Source organism: Scylla paramamosain, chromosome 6, assembly GCF_035594125.1.
Source record: "Scylla paramamosain isolate STU-SP2022 chromosome 6, ASM3559412v1, whole genome shotgun sequence".
Lineage (NCBI taxonomy): Eukaryota > Metazoa > Arthropoda > Malacostraca > Decapoda > Portunidae > Scylla > Scylla paramamosain.
In genome coordinates, this window is record NC_087156.1 from 1746294 (window position 1) to 1766523 (window position 20230).

The 20230-nt window shown below is 41.0% G+C and overlaps 1 protein-coding gene across 2 annotated transcripts in view; it reads right to left on the bottom strand.

Moving 5' to 3' along the window:
* The window catches only part of LOC135101195 (GATA-binding factor C-like), a 206147-nt gene that overhangs the window by 80320 nt on the left and 105597 nt on the right, over positions 1-20230 (bottom strand). For both annotated transcript variants that reach the window (XM_064004805.1, XM_064004804.1), the window contains exon 5: positions 970-1095. In XM_064004805.1, coding sequence (XP_063860875.1) covers positions 970-1095 — 126 coding nt within the window. The remainder of the gene's footprint in view (positions 1-969; positions 1096-20230) is intronic.

A 20230-nucleotide genomic window follows, 5' to 3' on the forward strand; every position in this document is an offset into this window, starting at 1 on the left:
CTTATCCACAACACCCACCAGCCTCGCCTTCCGCCCCATCTCTGCCCGGCTCTGTCTCCCTCGCTCCCTCCTTTCTGCGACTTCCGTCCCTTATCGCCCTATCAGCAGCTGCCACGTGCGCTTCGCTGATAGGTGGAGACTCGCCAAGATTATCAAAACACAGCGTCCTGCCCGACCACAGGCGCGTGTCGGGTTGCTTGTTCCCCTCGTGACCTGTGGCCCTGTCCCCGACTCCCCGACTTCCCCACTGCCCGTCTGAGCCGCAAACCACCCTCTCCCTCCACCTCCTGCGCCTCCTGTCCCTCCTTTTCCTGATTTCCTCTTCCAAAGGGTGTTTTTCCTCCCTCCCTCTCCCCGTGTTAAGCTATTGTCACCCCCCTGATTTGTGTGTGTGATGGGAGAGAGGAGAGAGAGAGAGAGAGAGAGAGAGAAGAGAGAGAGACCCGTGTTAAGCTATTGTCACCCCCCTGATTTGTGTGTGTGATGGAGAGAGAGAGAGAGTGGAGAGGAGAGAGAGAGAGAGAGAGAGAGAGAGAGAGAGAGAGAGAGAGAGAGAGAGAGAGAGGTGAAGATAATAATTTTTCTCATTTGTGCAACAGGAGTAAATCGATGTTAAGGAATTGAAATTAACCTTCGACTTTTCTCCTTTTCTTTTCTGGGAATTAAGTAATTTTTTCTTCTGTCTAATCAACTGCCTTTTTTTTTCCTCTCTCTCTTTTTCCCCGGCCACCCACACAGTGATCAATCTTACGTTTCCGTGAAGTTGCTGCGTAGGATGAGAAGGCCACGTAATTATGCACATTGGAAAAAAAAAAAAACATCCGTCGTGGAGAAAGAAAGAAAGATGCATCCTGTTACCTGTAAAAACAATGATAATCTCGCACACACGCATTTACCTCCCGCGTGTCCCTCCCTCCCCTGAACACACACACACACACACACACACAAACACACACGGGCAGTACTCACGTTGTGCAGCTTGTAGTACAGGCCACACGCGTTACACACAGGCTCGCCGTTCTGGTTGCGTCGCCACAGCGTGGTGGTGGTGGTCTTGCAGTTGGCGCAGCTGGTGCCCGCCCGCCGCTGGGCCGACTGTGGGGAGACCTGGTTAGTGCCGCCTGATGTGACTGACTCTCTCTCTCTCTCTCTCTCTCTCTCTCTCTCTCTCTCTCTCTCTCTCTCTCTCTCTCTCTCTCTCTCTCTCTCTCTTACTTGTTAACATTGATAAAATCTTAAAATATTTAGTACAGAAGGATATGTTTCAGAAACTAACGATGAATACTGTCCTGTGACTCTCTCTCTCTCTCTCTCTCTCTCTCTCTCTCTCTCTCTCTCTCTCTCTCTCTCTCTCTCTCTCTCTCTCTCTCTCTCTCTCTCTCTCTCTCTCTCTCTCTCTCTCTCTCTCTCTCTCTCTCTCTCTCTCTCTCTCTCTCTCTCTCTCTCTCTCTCTCTCTCTCTCTCTCTCTCTCTCTCTCTCTCTCTCTCTGTCTCTCCAGTCTTGATCAGAAATTAAGTAACATGCCACACTCCACTCACAATGTGTCAAGAGTTCCCCGCAATAATTCCTTTGATCTGCTCAGAATCTGTCAATTGTAAGATTCTATAATATTGTCCGAAGATCAGAGAACACAAGACTAAGAAAAATCTCTGAACACATTAGGAGTGAGTGTCATACATTACTCAACTATTGACCATTAATATATGCCGCTCTTTTCAGGCTTAAAATTAATTTGTGCTCGATAAATATTATTGCCATTACCCCTTAGGAAAAAAAGAATTATGAGAAGCAGGTTCCTGTTAAGTTGTGTACTGTGTGTCTGGCTATCTAACTACGCTTGGTGTCTGGATTGTAGACTATATCTCGTCTGTGCCGAAGCGAAAATATGAATCAGTTTACAAACCTTGGCTGTGTTGATGGGGAAATATTATGTACCAATTTACAAGCATTTTTTGTTTACTTTCACTTGTACAGGAGACTGGTCATGAAGTGCAATAACTTAACGAATAAGAAAAAAAAAAATACAAAGAGAAATAACACATCCGCCTTGATTGCCCAAAATTTATCCATCCATTTACAAGAATCTTTGTTATACGTATGTACAGGAGACTGGTCAACAAGTACAAAAACAGGAAAAACAATAGCCGTTTGATTGCCGCTGCCCAAAAAAAGTTCCAGTATCTCCTGATCACTATTTATTAACCTCCCCACCCTCGTGTTGGGCAAGGGTGGGAAAGGTGGCAACCCGGAAGTCCCAGAGACCCCGCGTGAGTTGAGGAATTCCTAGTGTTGCTCAGACAGAAAGGCCAAGGCGAGGGATTCGAGTGGAGGGTGAAGGCAACGTGTTAATTAATTATGTTTGTGCTCCCACGTCCTTAACTCTAAACCTTTACCTGTGTGTGTGTGTGTGTGTGTGTGTGTGTGTGTTACTATATCAGTGTTTTTTATTTTATTTTATTTTTCTGTAATTTTGCTTCTCCTGTTTGTTTGCCTGTCTGTCTGTCTGTCTGTTTATCTGTTTGTCTGTCTTATCTTGTCCGTCGTGGTCTGTATCTGTCCTTCTTAATGTCCGTGTGTTTGTTTGTCTCTGTCTGTCTGTTTTGTTTACTTGTCTGTCTGTCTTTCTTGATCTTTGTCTCTTTCTTGCTGTTTGAAAAGCTGTCTTGGTGCCTCTTGTTTGTTTGTTTGTTTATTTGTGTGTGTGTGTGTGTGTGTGTGTGTGTTTCTGTCAGTCTGTCTTTGTGTTTCTAATATTCTCTCTCTCTCTCTCTCTCTCTCTCTCTCTCTCTCTCTCTCTCTCTCTCTCTCTCTCTCTCTCTCTCTCTCTCTCTCTCTCTCTCTCTCTCTCTCTCTCTCACCACTACAAAACAAACATCAACAAACAAGTACCTCTGTGTCAGCTCTTCATGCCAGCAGCTTTACTTATTGTTATTTTTGTGCTTTATTTTTTGTCCCACTCAAGGTCTGTGCCACGCCGTCTCCTGTGTGTGTGTGTGTGTGTGTGTGTGTGTGTGGGTGTGTGTGTGTGTGTGTCACGGGTCCCTATTAAGCCAAACTTTATGTGGATTAGAAAAGTTTAATGTTTATTGTTATTATTATTATTATCATTATTATTAGTGTTATTATTATTTTTATTATTATTATTATTATTATTATTATTTCTGCTACTTCTATTATTACTTCTTTTACTGTTGCTGTTGATAATGAGCCTAATTTTTCTCTCCCTTCCAACAAGGCAATGAGAGGAATTTGTTTCGTCATATTTTTCTTTGCTCTAAGTCTGCACCTCATTCCATATATTACAGTGAATCGGTGGGCCACATGCTTCACCCAGAATAGGAGGGTAAAACACACACACACACACACACACACACACACACACACACACACACACACACACACACACACACATATTGCTTTCTTTTTCTTTTGTTTTTCATTTCTCTTATGTTTAATTATAGTTTCATCATTCTTTCGTATATTCTTTTATTTAGTTTAGCGTTGACACCTTTATTACACAGCGAGGAACACAACAGTCACCCATTCTGTTACTGTTTTTATTTTATTTTTTTATTTTTCTGTGTCCTATAGATTGTTTCATTTCGTGTCATGCTACAGTCTGTGTTGATTCGTATTCTGCACCTGGTTAGCTTATGAAGGGAGGTCACGGGAGGCAAGGGACAGCAGCGGACCTCATTGAACATAGAGAACATGAGAACACAAGGGAAGCTACAAGAAGCCACCAGGTCTGCACGTGGCAATTCCTGTATGAAACATGCCTACATATTTCTATCTGTCATCCCTATCCATAAAATTTGTCTAATCATCTTTTACAGCTGCCTATTAACTCAGCACGAACGATCTTATTACTAAGTCTATTCCACTCATCTAGCACTCTACTTGGGAGCCAATTTATTACTTTTTTTTTTTTTTTTGTTGAGCTTTATTACTGGAGAGCATAGCAAGAATGTGAAAAGTGAGAAATTAAGGCCTTAAATGAGGAGGAAGGGGTTTGGCGGAGAGAGAGAGAGAGAGAGAGAGAGAGAGAGAGAGAGAGGAGGAGAGAGAGAGAGAGAGAGAGAGAGAGAGAGAGAGAGAGAGTTAGCATTTGGCACACTACATGGGAAGTATGTTTGCGTGTGTGTGTGTGTGTGTGTGTGTGTGTGTGTGTGTGTGTGTGTGTGTGTGTTTGTGTGTGTGTGATGATATTTACGATAGCGTTTGTAGAAAATATATACTGACAAATATTCGTCTGTTTAATCCTGTGAAGTGAGCACCACTTACGAGGAACACGATTAAATTTTCCCGCCATTAAGTATTTTGGGATTATTGTATGAAATAGTTTTGATGATAAAGAGGGACATACTCGCGCCAATTCTGATATACACCAAAATTATAGGATATTTTCGAGAATCCCCCCCCAAAAATAAATAAAATAAATCAATAAATAAATAAAATAAATAAATAAAAAAAAAAAAAATAGATGTTTGTGTTAATGTTGGTTTTAGTTTCATAATCTATTGTCATTGTGGCGAAAGGGAAGAAGGGAAAGAAGGAAGGAAGGGGATGAAAGACAGAAGGAAAGAAGAAAGTAAGCCGAACCGAGAAGGAACGAAGTGAGGAAGCCGAACCAAGGAAGGAAGTAATGAACGAATGAACGAACGAACGAATGATAGAAAGAAGGAAGGAAGGAAGGAAGGAAGCAACCAAAAAAGAAAGCCAAGCCATAGAAAGTAGGAAAGAAGAAAAGTAAGAAGAGAAATCGAAGAAAAGGAGGAAGGAAGGAAGGAAGAAAAAGAAAAAAAAGAAAGAAAGGAAGAAAACAAATAAGAAAATAAAGAAAGGAAGGAAGGAATGAAAAAAAAAGGAAAGAACGAACGAAAAATTAAAGAGAGAAAGGAAGGAGGGAAGCCAAACCTTGCCCTACTCGAAATAAAATCAACCTTGAGAATATTAGTGGAATTTCTCAGCATTGGGCATCGCGTCTATGCAATTTTATGTTCTCATCTGTCCCAATATGTTGCTTTTTTTCTTTGTGCTGTTTATATAGTTTTATTTATTTATTTATTTATTCATTGTGTGTGTGTGTCAGTGCTTGTGAAAAATTATGGCACTATTTCGTTAGTTTAGGCAGTATAATGGTATAGGTTTTCAAAAGTTTGTAGTCAATAATCTATTCATTTATCTATATTTTCTACTGTAGTAATGTATGTATATGTATGTATCTCTCTCTCTCTCTCTCTCTCTCTCTCTCTCTCTCTCTCTCTCTCTCTCTCTCTCTCTCTCTCTCTCTCTCTCTCTCTCTCTCTCTATCCATCTACCCATCTGCTCACCCATCCACCCATCTTACTTATCTCCAACCACCATTATCTCAAACCACAACACACCACAGTTCTCGGTACTTAAACACCCATCACTCCCTGAGATCCCCTCTTGAAACCTCCACTCTGTGACACACCTCGATACTGTCACGCATAACCCAAGAACACTGCCACCTTTGCATCACTGAATTAGAGCAACTTGTAGCTACACGGGGATCTTTTTCTCTCGGTCCCGCAGAGTATAGTGTTCCTGGGACAATGCAGGGAGACGGGGAGGGAGAGGGAGAGGGTGCAGGGGGGGGGAAGGGAAGGGATGGGATGGGCCCTCTGCTTGGTGTTCACGGGTGTCTCTCTCTCTTTCCTCCCATGAATATCAATTATCAATCTTCACTCACCATCTCAGTTGATCGTGGCTTGCCCGGGGGGAGAGAGAGAGAGAGAGAGAGAGAGAGAGAGAGAGAGAGAGAGAGAGAGAGAGAGAGAGAGAGAGAGAGAGAGAGGGAGGGAGAAGCGTGAGGGGAAGCTAGGAGTGTGAGACCGTGAGAGGGAGGGAGGGAGGGACAAGCAGGGATGGAATTGTATGGCCGTGGGAGGAATTAGGAAGGCGAGAGAGGGAGAGAAGGGAGGCAGGCGGGGAGAGAGAGAGAGAGGAGAGAGAGAGAGAGAGAGAGAGAGAGAGAGAGAGGGGAGAGGGAGAGGGAGGGAGGTAGCGTATGTCACCGATCACAACCAAATTAGTTCAGGGCCATGGTTGTGCTGCTGGTACGCGCCTTGTTTACCAGTCCGCGCGGCACTCACGGAGCAAAACACCTGGCACTTGACTCCCCCGGCGCCGCTGCCACGCAGGGGAAGGGTGACGCGGCAGCAAGACTTGAGAGATGCGGTGCTTGGAGGACGGCGCGCGAGAGGAGGTCTCAGTAGCGGGGTCGCCGGCAGCCGTGTGCTAACTGTCCCGCACGCGATGATGAACGAGCGAGTTTGGTGGCGATTATAATGGGATTTCCACCACAATATATCATCGTCAATTAACTCTTGCTTAATGTGACGCGCTTGTTAACTTTATTCCCCGCAAAAAGAGGACTATTACGTGAACTGCTGCTGCTGCTTCTGTTCTCTGCGTCTTGAGACCCTGGCGCGCTGTACTACAAGAACTGACTGACTGGGCGGCTGACGGGCTGAGTGGGTGGGTGGGTGGGTGGGTGAGGGTGTGTTACGTCGGCCGTCCCTCCAGCAAGGAAAGACGCCGGAATGACCTGTCTCTTGCGCTGACCACCTGCTGTAGCAGTAGTCTCGCCTGTCCGTCACTATCACTCCCACTTGCTTGCACGTTTCTTATTCACTATGCCAAAGTTTCAAGAGCCTTTCATGCAAAGTTTCTAGATCCTTTACAAACTTTCGTGTTCTCTGCCTGCATAGTTTTCGTAATTATCTTGCACCATACCCGGCAGAAGAAAGAAAGGAAGACCTAAGGATAGGTTTATGGTTGCAATGGAAGAAGATATTTGTAATGAGTGTGACTAAGGAAGGCACAGAAGACCGAGGACATTGGAAAAAACGGTGATCCACTGGTGGGGACTCCTAACGTGAGCACCCCAGAGAAGAAACTATCGCACTTTATATAAACAAAAGAATAAGTGAATAATTTGACTTGGCTTGTGTGTCACTCTTATAATCCAGAGAGCGATGTTCCACATTATGTAGAGTTGGGATCAGAAGTTGAGTAGCATGGCACACGTACATACATCCACTGTGTTTAGTGTGTTCATCTCAATCTTAAGTCCTTTGATTGTGCTGAGAATTTACAAGTTGTCAGGCTTTGTAAGGAGGCTGTCAACAGATCAGAGGACTTAAGATTGAAAAGAAATGCTAAACACAGTGAGAGTGAGTGTGCCTGTGCTACTTGACTATTTTAGCATATTTTCTCGTTTCCGTATCCAAGGTAGTCAGTATCGTTTCTAAGTAAGGACCCTTGATGGTGGCTTTACAATTATGTACCTGACTATGAAGATATTTCTAAGATACTTTGTCAGAAGCGTGCAGGTCAGAACTAAACAAAGTGACATTTCCGAATACTGATAATTTTAATCTTTACCTTCATATTTCACGAAGAACTTCATATTAGTCACATTAACGTTATAGAAAGAAGATAACAAAATTTTAAGATATTCCTGTTTAATCCCTCCATTCTGGTAGATTTCCATGCATTTTTTCATAGTGAGGACGAGGAAGAGTTATCCTTCCCTTTTCTGCTCTGCCCTGCACTTCCCGCCCTCCGCCGCGCCGCCGCCGCCCCCGTGATGGCGTCTTCTGGGCCAGTGGCCACGAAGAATGGAAGCGATAAACATGTGACGCTGAGAAAGGTGGAAATAAAGACGGCCTGATAATTTAAGCCACAGGGAGGAGACGCGGAGTCGCTCGGCGAGTAGGGAGGGAGGGAGCGGTGAGGGAGCAGTGTGGAGGGAGAGAGGAAGAGTGGGACGGGAGTGTGGGAAGTAGGAAGAGAGGAAAGAATGTGTAGCGAACGTAAGGAAGAAAGATTAAATCAACACTCATCTCAGACAAACTGATGCAGCAACACCCTTAAAATTTTTGTCCGTTTTTAATTACAAATCGCATCAAAACTAACCCAAACGTTTTCATAAGGTAAATAAAAAAAATATAAAAAATACACCGAGATTAGTAAAAAAAAAAAAAAAATCCTTCCGTGGAATAAAAACAAAGAATTAAAACAAAACAAAACCGCAAAGAACAAGAATACCTTTATATTATAATGTCCATCGTCATCACCCCCCCACCCCGCCAACCCCCGCAAAAAAAAAGACATAATCTTCTAAGGGAGGAAGTGAATAACCTGAATATATTGATAAATGAAGAGTGAAGAAATTTGTGAAGGGAAAAGCCGTAAAGTATATCTCGGTGGCCGTCACACAGGGCGAGGCAGCACGCTACACTCGCCCCGGGAGAATGGCGAGGAGCAGGAGCAGGAGGAGGAGGAGGAGGAGGAGGAGGAGGAGGAGGAGGAGGAGGAGGAGGAGGAGGAGGAGGAGGAGGAGGAGGTGGTGGTGGTGGTGGTGGTGGTGGTGGTGGAGGAGGAAATAGAAGAGGAAGAAGAAGAAATAATAATAATAATAATAATAATAATAATAATAATAATAATAATAATGATAATATAATAATAATAATAATAATAGTAAGAAGAAGAAGAAGAAAAAAAAGGAAAAGAAAAGTAAGTAATACGGTGAAGAGAGAGAGAGAGAGAGAGAGAGAGAGAGAGAGAGAGAGAGAGAGAGAGAGAGAGAGAGAGAGAGAGAGGAGAGAGAGAGGGAGAGAGAGAGATTGAAAAAAAAGTAAAAAAAAAATAAAGGAATAGATAAAAATTTAGATTAAAATTAAGACAAAATTAGATTAAAATTAAGACTCTTCAGCGTACAACAGAATAATAAGAAGGCATTAAGTAGATATACAGAAACACTACTATTATCATGCATCAATGCGTCAGACTTATTGATGAACCAAGAAACAGAAAACACAGGCGATGAGAAAGATGAAATTATTGATCAAACATGGGGCAGTAAATATTGAGGGAGATCAAAGGGCAGAAGAAGGTGAAGAGGAGTGGATCCGCTGGGGTGACCTCTTAAGGAAGCAACAGAAATACGATGATGACTATGGATATGAAAAACACTAACAAAATCAAGCTGAGTGGAAAGTATGGAACAGCATGAAGGCACTGAATATTTGTGATGAAAAATACAGCGAAATCAAGAACATTGAAATGAACAGGAGGTGAAAAAAGATGAAACTGTTAACGTAGATTATGAAAAAGGAGTGGAACTTATGGAACAGCATAAGTTAGTAAATATTAGTAATGAACGAAAAACAAGACAGCTAAAATAGAGTGACTGAGAAGAATGTAAGGAATACAGAGTCCGGCAGTAAAACACAAGTGAAAGGTAAGAGGAACAGGAAGTAAAAAGTTGCATTGGAATGAAAATTATGAAAGAGAATTAAAAGGGAGTTTACATTCATGAGAGAGAGAAAGAGAGAGAGAGAAAAAAAAAAAGACTGACATATAGTGAAACACGAATAAATAACTGAGTGAAAGTCGTACAGGAAAATAAAAAGGAATTAATGTTCACTATAAAGTAATGAAAGGGAATGAAAAAAAAGTAATTTCATTTAAAGTTAAATTGAATAAAAAAAAAATGAAGATAACAGTAAGGCAGTTTAACAAAAGAAGAAAAAAAAAAGCTATATTGAAATAAAAATCACGATAGAAAATATAAGGAAATTTAACACTGAGATAATAACACAAAACTTAACACTAAGTAGTAAAAAAAGAACAAGACAGGAGGCAGGAACACTGAACAGTAAAGAAAACAGCAAGACAGGAGGCAGGAAACACTCCCAGCATACATGTACAGGTGTGCGCGGCTGCCAGACAGAAAGACTCAGCAAGACCACGAGGCTCTCACGACACTAATCGCGGCGCGTGAGGGGACACCAGAACACTAACGATATTGCTCGCCGCCCATTACCGCCTTTTCACGCTGTCATCAATCATCGGGTCGACACAGCAACACCCGCCGCTCCCCGCCCCGGCCACCGCTATCGACGGCACGAGGCACCTGCTCCACTCAGCCGCCACTCTAGCCGCCCTGTACTAGCCGCCCCCGCCACCCAAAGAGAGCAGGAACTAAGCGGTGTTGTACTCTGTTCAATCCCACACGTAGATTATCTATACGCTAAGCAATTACGGATAAACGGAATAAACTAGGCGTGGGTTTCAAGTGCAGTTGTTCAAGTTTTTATTCAATTCGCGGACTCCATGTTTATAATTATGTAGTTTTTGTATGCGTGGGGATTATTATGATTGAAGGGCATGACGAAGCCAGTTCATTCAATTTTCTCCCCATACTGGATTACTACAGAGTGACTGGTACAAAGTGTTGGGTCATAGTTCCGTGTCCTTACCGGGCTGAAGTTGGCTGCAAGTAAGTACCAGTTGTAGAGAGTGATCATTTGTACTTTATGCGTAGGGGTGGCTGAGCGGACGCGGCCCTTCCTGTATAATTAAGTCAAACACTCTATACTCGCTCCAAGTGCCTGGTGCAAAAAGACTTGAGTGAGGGACGTTGGGTGCGCGCCAAGGATGTTTACTGGGACTTGTACCTCTCTCTCTCACCCGCTCTCCCTCCCCGCGTCCCCCTGCTAGCGGCAAAGTTTACGGCGACACATTTAGTCTTATTATTAGGTCTTATTATTATCATGGACTGTCAGTTTTTTTTTTTTGTGCCTCGATCGATGCTGCTAACGAGGTAAATGTTCGTGCCGGGAATGCACATAAAGAAAGGATTAATGTCCGTGGTCTGTCTTTGAGTGATTCTGGTGATGCTCTTTTGTTTGATGTTTTGTGTTAATTGACAGGAAACGTGAATGCAGTGGTTGTGGTTGCGTCTCTCTCTCTCTCTCTCTCTCTCTCTCTCTCTCTCTCTCTCTCCTCTCCTCTCTCTCTCTCTCTCTCTCTCTCGTGGCTGATTTTTAAATTTTAGTGAAGGTTAGATTCATTACTTACAGTTTGTTGGTCTGTTTTAACATACTTCCTTTTCTTGTGCTTTTGTTTATATTTGTATCTATTATTGTTGTTGTTGTTTGCTGTTGTTGTTATTTCTGTCATTATTGTTGTTGTTTGTCATTATTGTTCTTGTTGTCTTTATTGTTGTTGCTGTTGTTGTTGTTGTTGTTGTCATAATCACAAGTATAAATATTATTGTCTTCAGGGTGTAGAATTGTTAAGTCAATTATTTTTTTTATTTTATTCTCTTACGAAACTTTTTCATCACACATTCTCCTCCTCCTCCACCTCCACCCTCATCATCATCATCATCATCATCATCATCATCAGAAACCCTATCATCTCACAATGACTATAACATCTCACTTAGATTTGCCTCTTTTCCTAACACACACACACACACCACACACACACCACACACACACACACACACACACACACACACACACACACACACACACACAGACACAGACACATCTGCTTCAGTCACGGGGAGAAAGAAATGCGTATGTTACCTACCCTCCTTCCTCGTCCCCCTCTACCTTCCCTCTCACACCTTCCTCTCCTTCTCTCCCTCGCTTCTCTTCCCTCCCAGCCCGGTGACCCAGTCCGGCGTTACCTTGTTGTCCGACGCTCGCTCGCTCACTCACTCACTCTCTCACTCACTCAGCCGTTATAACAACCTGCCAATCACACGCCGATTCGTGTTTTTTTGGTGTGTGTGTGTGTGTGTGTGTGAAGCTAGGGAGGGATAGGGGAGGTATTCTCTTTCTCTCTCTCTCTCTCTCTCTCCTCTCTCTCTCTCTCCTCTCTCTCTCTCTCTCTCTCCTCTCTCTCTCTCTCTCTCTCTCTCTCTCTCTCTGTCTTCTTGCATGTCTGCTTTGCTGTTTATCTGATTATCTTTCTATTCTTTCTTTCTTATTTGTTTTCTTTCTTTCGTTTTCTCAGTTGGTTTACATATATTTTTGTTGCTCTGTTTTTCTGTCTGTCTGTCTGTCTGACTGTCTGTCTGTCTGTCTGTCTGTCTGTGTTTATTTTTCTATTCTTTCTTTGACTTTTTTCATTTTGTTTCCGTTTAATTATATTTTTGTTGGTCTATCAGTCTGCCTGGCTCCCTGTCTATATATCTGTCCATATTTATCTCTCTGTCTGTTTGTATGTATGTCTGTCTGTCTTGCTATCTGTCCATATATTTGCCTGTATTTGTCTGTGTGTGTCTGTCTGTCTGTCTGTCTGTATGTATGTATGTATGTATGTATGTATTTGTCTGTCTGTCTGTCTGTCCGACTATTTGTCTGTCTGTCTTTATGTATCCTCTCTCTCTCTCTCTCTCTCTCTCTCTCTCTCTCTCTCTCTCTCTCTCTCTCTCTCTCTCTCTCTCTCTCTCTCTCTCTCTCAGGGTGTGCATATAATCAGGTCTGTCACATCTCGCAGGTAGACACAGGTGGGGCGCTCAGAGGGTGCTAGGAGTGGCTGGCTTAGTTGACTCACACGTGTTCCCATCACTGGGGGGAACACGCGCCAGACGGGCAGGTGTGACTGTCTCGTAAATCACTCTTCGGTTGGAAAATTCATAGCTACCATAAATATATGTGCATTCGTGCATCACAGTAAATACACGAATGTATTATTTTTATTGTGAGGTTAGGTGTTTTTTTATCTATGCTGTGTGAAGGTTCTTATATGTTTGTGTTTAAAGGTGTTCTCTTTTTGCTACCTTCTTGTTGCACGAATGCCTTATTAATGTCCAGATTGTTTTTCTTCTCTTTTCTTTGTTGTGTGTTGTATGTCCTCAGTTTTTTCCTGGGTTTTCATAGTTTTGTTACTTTCGATATAAGAAAGCATTATTAACAAGATGGCAGTCTTTTTCTTTGTTATTCGAATGTTCGCCTACGTATATAAAATTAAGTTTTATTTCTATATTGATCTTTTCGTTTATATTTTAAGACTTTTGTACTTTGTTATTTTTTTAGATACTCTGGAAACAAATATGGCAATAAATTGTTGCTGTTTGACTGTTATTATTGACACACATGAATACGCACATGTATTAAGTTATAAAATCAGTGTTGTTTTCTTTAAGTTCGGATACGTTTGAATTTTAAGGCCTTTTTTTTATATTAAATGTTTAGATACTTTGGATTAAATTGCGATAATAAAAGTGTTGCCATGTGACTCTGGACATTGATACGAGTAGATTACGTGAACGTATATTTAGTTAAGAGCTGTGTGTTGTTATCTTTCGCTTCTAATACGTTGAAGTAAGTCTTGTATCGTTATCTTAATGCTTTCTTACGTTAGGTTAAGGCAAGCTAATATAATACCACCTTGTGACTGAGAACATTAGAAAAAAAATATCAGGTGAATGAACGCTTAAGAATTTTGTATTGTTATCTTAAAGTGATAATGCTTTTCGATATGTTTTGTAGTGCCATCTTCAGGTTTTCATTCGTTAGGTCCAATACGAGCTTATAAGATTCCACCATGTGACTAAGAACATGTACACAAATATAACATGGAAATGCGTAGTTAGTGAGGAGTTTTCTATCTTTATCTTAAGCTTCCATCACGGCTAAGGGAGTTTTTGTACTGGTATCTTCATGTTTTCGTACGTTAGAACCAAAACAAGCTAAAAGTATTCTACCAGTCATTGAAACATGAACACGAATAACAGGGGAAATACATAGTTAGTTAAGAGTTCCGTGTTGTTATCTAAAACTTCTAATACGTTCAGATAAGCTTGGTATCGCTATCTGAATGCCTCCATAAGTTAGACTCAAAGAAAATTATAAGATACCAACAGAAACATTAACACATAAAAAAGTGTCAAAGTTGGCCAAGAGATGTGTATTGCTATCTTAAACTTCTAATGGGTTTAGGTAAGCTTGGTATCACTCTCTGAATGTTTATATGTTAGACTCAAAACAAAGCTTAAAGGATTCTACCATTGACTGAAACATTGACACAAATAAGAAGAGAAATGTATAGTTAGTTAATTAAAACATCTGTATTGTTAATTTAGATATCTAACTAAGTTTAATATTGTTATCTTTGTTTTCTTACATTATATTCTAAACAAGAAAATAAGAATCAATCATGGGACTAAAAACATTCACACAAATAAACAGAGAAATACATAGCTATTCAAAAGATGTGTACTGTCAATTTTGAGCTTAAAATGCATTTACTCGTAGGTATGTTTTGTATTGCTATCTTAATACTTTCTTCACGTTAGGTCGAAAGAAGCTTATACCAAGATTCCACCGTGTAACTTAACTATTAACAAAAATTATCAGGTGGATGTATATTTAGTTAATTGATTTTGTATTGCTGCCTTACACCTCAATACCTCTAGGCGAGTTTTGTATTTCTATCTTCATACGTTGGAATAAAAAAAAAAAAAAAAAAGCTCACGAGATACTACCATGTGACTGAAGCATTAACAAAAAAAGCAGAGAAATGCAAAGTTAGTTAAAAATGTTCTCATCTTAAACTTCTAATACATCTAAGGAAGTTTTGTACCACTATCTTCATCCCTTCATAAGTAAGAATCAAAACAAGGAAATAAGATACCACCCTGTGACTAAGAAAATGAACACATAAGCAAGGAATATACACAGTTACCCAAGAGATCCGTAGTGTTATCTTAAACCTCTAATACATTGGATCAAAACATTCGACAAAACACTGAGATCACGACATGGCTGTGGACAGTACCACAACAATATGGTCCTCTTGGCAGATATACCCACGAGTGTCTGAGCGCGAAGAGAGTGCTGAGAGGTGGCTGCCGCGTCACCAAGATGTTGTGTGGCGCTATTAAGACCCTAAAAAACAGACGTCACTTGGCCAGGGCGAGGCAGCCGCGGTAGCACAAGAGAGAGGTAAGTGTTCAATAGCCTCGTTAGTTCCCCCATTGTAGCCCACACACGCCCAGTCTTCCCTCCCTCACCCTCCCTTTCATTCCCTCCCTTCCTCCGGCCCTGACACCTTCCCTCCCACACCCCGCCTCGGCCTTCTCTCTTTCTCTTCGATACAAACAATCAGGGAGAGAAAGAACCACCAAACAACGCAAACAACTCCCCCGTAACGCAAACAAAGCCATACGGGATGAAAAACACACAAAAAAAGAGCACCAGACTTGTAATAAAGACACCAGGAGATTGGGGCGAGGCGTACAAGGCACCAGGTAGCGGCGGGCCGGGCGTGGTGCTTGGCTGGTCCCGCCCGAACAGAGCTGCCAGACTAACAGACAGCGAGAGTGACAGACAGGCGGCAAGGAGGAGGAGGAGGAGGAGGAGAAGGGTGAGGCACGGGAGGTTTCTGTCTCAACCGTGATTATCGGGAAGCTCTTATTACTGGGAGGAGAGGAGAGGGCGAGCCGAAGGAAGGTTACAGAGGGAATAGGAAAAAGAAGCGTTCTACAAGTAAGGTACAGGCAAAAATGAGAGTTTAGAGGGTTGGAGGAAGAAGAAAAAAGAGGCCTTTGGCAACTTAGGCTAGGAAGAAAGAAACAAAGAAAGAACAGGATTAAAAAAAAAAAAAAAAAGAGCTCCACAAATAAGTTATACAAGAAATGAGACGTTGGAAAGTTGAAATAACTCAAAGAAAGACGAATTTATGTAGAGAAACAGAAAAGAAACGAAGAAACAAAAGGAAGGACTGGAAGAAAGGGAGGGAGAAAACGCTCTTTTAAGAAAGGAACAAAATAAGAGGCTGGAAAGGTTACCATATGGAAGGAAATAAAAAGAAAAAGGTTATCTATGCAGGGAGGGAAGGAAAGGACGAGAAAAGTATGAAGAAAGAAAAGTTACATCTAATTAAGTGAAAATGAGAATGTGTGTGAAAGGAAGGAATAAGTAAAGAGGAAAAATGGAGAGAGAGAGAGAGAGAGAGAGAGAGAGAGAGAGAGAGAGAGAGAGAGAGAGAGAGAGAGAGAGAGAGAGAGAGAGAGATGAAAGGAAGAAAGGAAAGGATGAATTAAAGAAGGAAGAAAGGAAAGAATAAAGAGAGTTTGTGTGTATAGAATTAAAGAGAGGAAAATAAACTGGACACAGATGAAAGGAAGGAAGGAAGGAAAGAAGGATAGAAGTAAATAAAGGGAATGAACGGAACGAAACATACACGTTAAGAAGAAGGAATGAAGGAATTAAGTAAATGAGAGGTGAGGGTCGGGATGAAGGGACGTGCAGGAAAGAAAAGAGCATTGGAAGAATAAGAAAACTAGAAGGAAGGACGACAATGAGAATAAAAGAAAGGGAACGTGTAGAGGAAAATTAATAAGACAGGAGAAAGAGGAGGAGAGGGAGAGAGAAAGATAATATAGCAAAATTCAGGAGGGAACGAAATACACGTGTTTGTATGGCAAGCTTTGGTTTTTAAGTATAATATTTGTATCCATTAGTATTACAAGTGTTTAATTTGCTCCTCAGTTAATGTGTATGTCTGAGAATATTTACTATAGGTGTTCATTGATACTAGCCAAAAAGTCAGTATGTAGATTGCGGTGCTGGAAATGTAACTAAACATTTTAACTGCATTTTAGCTAAACCTCTTAACCATTTAACAGGTAATTAATATAACACTTTTTCACGTTAATAGAGTTATCATAAATTAGTTATCCTCTTAAAAACAACGAAACAAAAAAAAACTACAGCGAGGAAAATAATTAAGCTATTCGATCGTACTTTTCTCCGTCACTTGTGTTTTTTTCGAAATAAGTCTTAAAAATTAGTATTTATCAAGACCCTTCAGAAAATAGATTGACCTCTCTCTCTCTCTCTCTCTCTCTCTCTCTCTCTCTCTCTCTCTCTCTCTCTCTCTCTCTCTCTCTCTCTCTCTCTCATTTAGGAAACGGCATAATGAACTTTTTATTTCATTCGTTTTCTTACCCTTGAGTTGCTTCGCTGATACATGTAAATAATTCAATCAATAAATACGTCAAAATTGCACAACCCCATTTTATTTAGCTTAAAGAGAGGACTGAAGAGTAAAAGGGTCAGGCGTGTCTTTGGCCGATGACTTGTTCCGCTAACAAGGGTAGAAAATAAAGTGTGAAGGATTTAGTCTTGTTTACAATCGCGACGCATAATAAAAATAAATAAACAAATAAATAACTAAACAAAAAAAGATAGAGAGACTAAGTGAAGGGAAGTAAGTGAGAGAGAGAGAGAGAGAGAGAGAGAGAGAGAGAGAGAGAGAGAGAGAGAGAGAGAGAGAGAGAGAGAGAGAGAGAGAGGAAAACACTAGATCTTAAAGACGTTAAGTAATAAAGAACAATGTAGCAACACAAGTAAAACGAAAAAAAAATATAAGCATATAAATATTTACAGAAAAGAAGAAAAATTTGACAAAAAAAGAACAATATATTTGAAAGACGCTAACAAAGAATAACACACACACACACACACACACACACACACACACACACACACACACACACACACACACACAGATGAACGGAAACAGTATGGAGATAAAAGCAACTAAAAAAAAAAATAAATAAATAAAAAAAATATTGGGAGTGCATTTTCCCTCTGAAGCACATGTGTTCTGAGCAGCACATGTGCAGCCTGATACAGCACCAGATAAATTATATACACCCGCAGTAGCAGCGCAGGACAGACAGGCAGGCAGATGCACAGACATAAAAATAATAAGGTATCTGGTTAATCCGACGTTCTGACAGACAGATAAATAAACAAAAACAATCAGATAAACAAAGAAATGAGAGAGAGAGAGAGAGAGAGAGAGAGAGAGAGAGACAGAGAGAGAGACAGACAGAGAGAGAGAGAGAGAGAGAGAGAGAGAGAGAGAGAGAGAGAGAGACGCATCAGAAAACATACACTAACATAGATAGACAGATGGATGGACAGATAGACAGACAGACACAAACAGTCAAACAGACAATCACTATGAAGAGTAACACGTAGTCTCTCTCTCTCTCTCTCTCTCTCTCTCTCTCTCTCTCTCTCTCTCTCTCTCTCTCTCTCTCTCTCTCTCTCTCTCTCTCTCCTACTCTGTACGTAATCTTCTATCCATTCCATCTTCAATGTACAGATTCTCTCTCTCTCTCTCTCTCTCTCTCTCTCTCTCTCTCTCTCTCTCTCTCTCTCTCTCTCTCTCTCTCAAGTGACTCATTCCCCTCATCCCATTAATTCTCCTTTTCTCTCTTCCCTCATCCCATTTCTTGGTCCCCTCTTTCTCTCCCCTCGCCGCCCCTCGCCCTCCGCCTTATCGCAGCCTCCACACGCCATCTCTTTATCTCCCTCCGATAGGCGCCGCCGCCCCGTCTCTAAACTCGCCCTTTTTTTTTTTTTTTTGCCTCTGTCGTGCGAGGGAGAAAAATGTTTATTGTGATTTATTACGCCAAGATTTTTATGTGTGTGTGTGTGTGTGTGTGTGTGTGTGTGTGTGTGTGTGTGTGTGTGTGTGTGTGTGTCTTTTTTTATTTCTTACGTTGGTACATCATTTAGTGTGAGGTGGTGAAGATTTTTTTTTGTTTTAATGTTTGTTTGGAGATGTTGTTTATTTATTTATTTTTTTTGGGAGGGGGAATAGTGTAGGGATGAGAATGGAAGGAAGGCAGTGATTTTTTTCTATAAGAATGTGTACAGTTGTTTCATATCAAGGGGTTTTCTCTCTGTAAGAAGTCAATCATAAAGTGGTGCAAAACTTCATGAGGATGGCAAAAAATTTTACCATATATATATATATATATATATATATATATATATATATATATATATATATATATATATATATATATATATATATATATATATATATATATATATATATATATATATATATATATATATATATATATATATATATATATATATATATATATATATATATATATATACTTTTTTTTAGATTTGACACATTTTTGTTGAGAGAGCGAACCTTTCCAATGGAAGAGCGTATTTTGAATGGCAGAATAATGTTTTTCTTACTGTTCTGGCCTTATTTATTTATTATTATCTACTATTTATCTATCTTTTGTTTATTATATTTTTGGAGTGGGAGAGCGTAATACTTTTATGAGAATTCAGAATCATGTGTCAATAAGGATAGGTATATGTAACCCAGTGGAAGGTGACGTCACAGGGAGGCCTCAGAGTACAGCTGTATGTGGTGAGAGGAGCGTGCCTTTGTGACTAAGACTCTTCAGGTGACGTAAAGTTCATCAGGTGTCCTCGCTACAGGCAGCTTGGTGTGGGGATTGCTTTGTTCTCTTCCGTTTATCAGTTGTAAGTTACTGTTTAAGTTACATGTTATGTACGTGTAAGATAGAAATAATAATAATATTATTGTTGTTGTTATTGCATTATTATTATTTTTTTCTTCATTATTGTAAGTAGTCGTTGTAATAGTAGCAGTGGTAGCAGGAGCAGCAGTAGTAGAAGTAAAAGTAGTAGTATCATCATTATCATCATCCCCACCACTAGCACCATCAACACCATCACTTATCACTATCACACAATTCCCAACCGCGTCAGTCACACACACACACACACACACACAGCCCAGTTAGTACATAGCCAACGCGTCCCTCCTCCCTGGCCGCCACACCGCTGGCCTGCCCGGTGACCGAAGCGCTGCTCTCCATCACTGCCAGGAGAGCCACAAATAAAACCTCTCTAACCGGGTCACTTTCTACCAACGGAGGGGGGAAAAAAGCCTGTCCCTCCTTCCCCTCCTGCTCCTCTTGTGCCTCCTCCCTTCGTCCCTTAGGTCCTTCTCCTCCTCCTCCTCCTCGTCCTCTCCCTCCTCTTCCCCGCCGCCGCACGAGAGACATCAATTACCTCATCAAAGATAGATCCCCTATTATCTGCCCCCGTGCACGCCGCCCTCCCCCTTCCCGCCGCCGCCCGCACGGTCCAGAATTGTTCGCTGCCGCCGGAGGGGAATCGCTGGAATCTCGAGGGAGCATTTATCAAGAGTAATCCTTAACTTCGTGAGGGAGGGGGCGTCGCTCCCTCCCTCTTTTTCTTTTTCGAATATATTTAAGATGGCGGTGATCGTAATTCATTTTCTTTTGGTCGTTTTTTTTTGTGTGTGTGTTTTTTGTTCATTTTAACTCGTGTGTAAATTCTGTACATTGACTGTATTTAACATTGTGTATAACTATCGTGTTTAATAAGGTCTAGTTTTTGTTTGTAGTTTTAATGGTGTTTGGATGGCTGAATAAGGATTTTACATCATCAATAAGGAAAATACTCATAATAACCTGACTAATCATCTCTCTGGCCTTTGAAAAAAATAATCCCGATGAGAGAACAGAGCTGAAGAATACGGGCTTGGATCTTTCAGTTCTTTGAGTGTTGT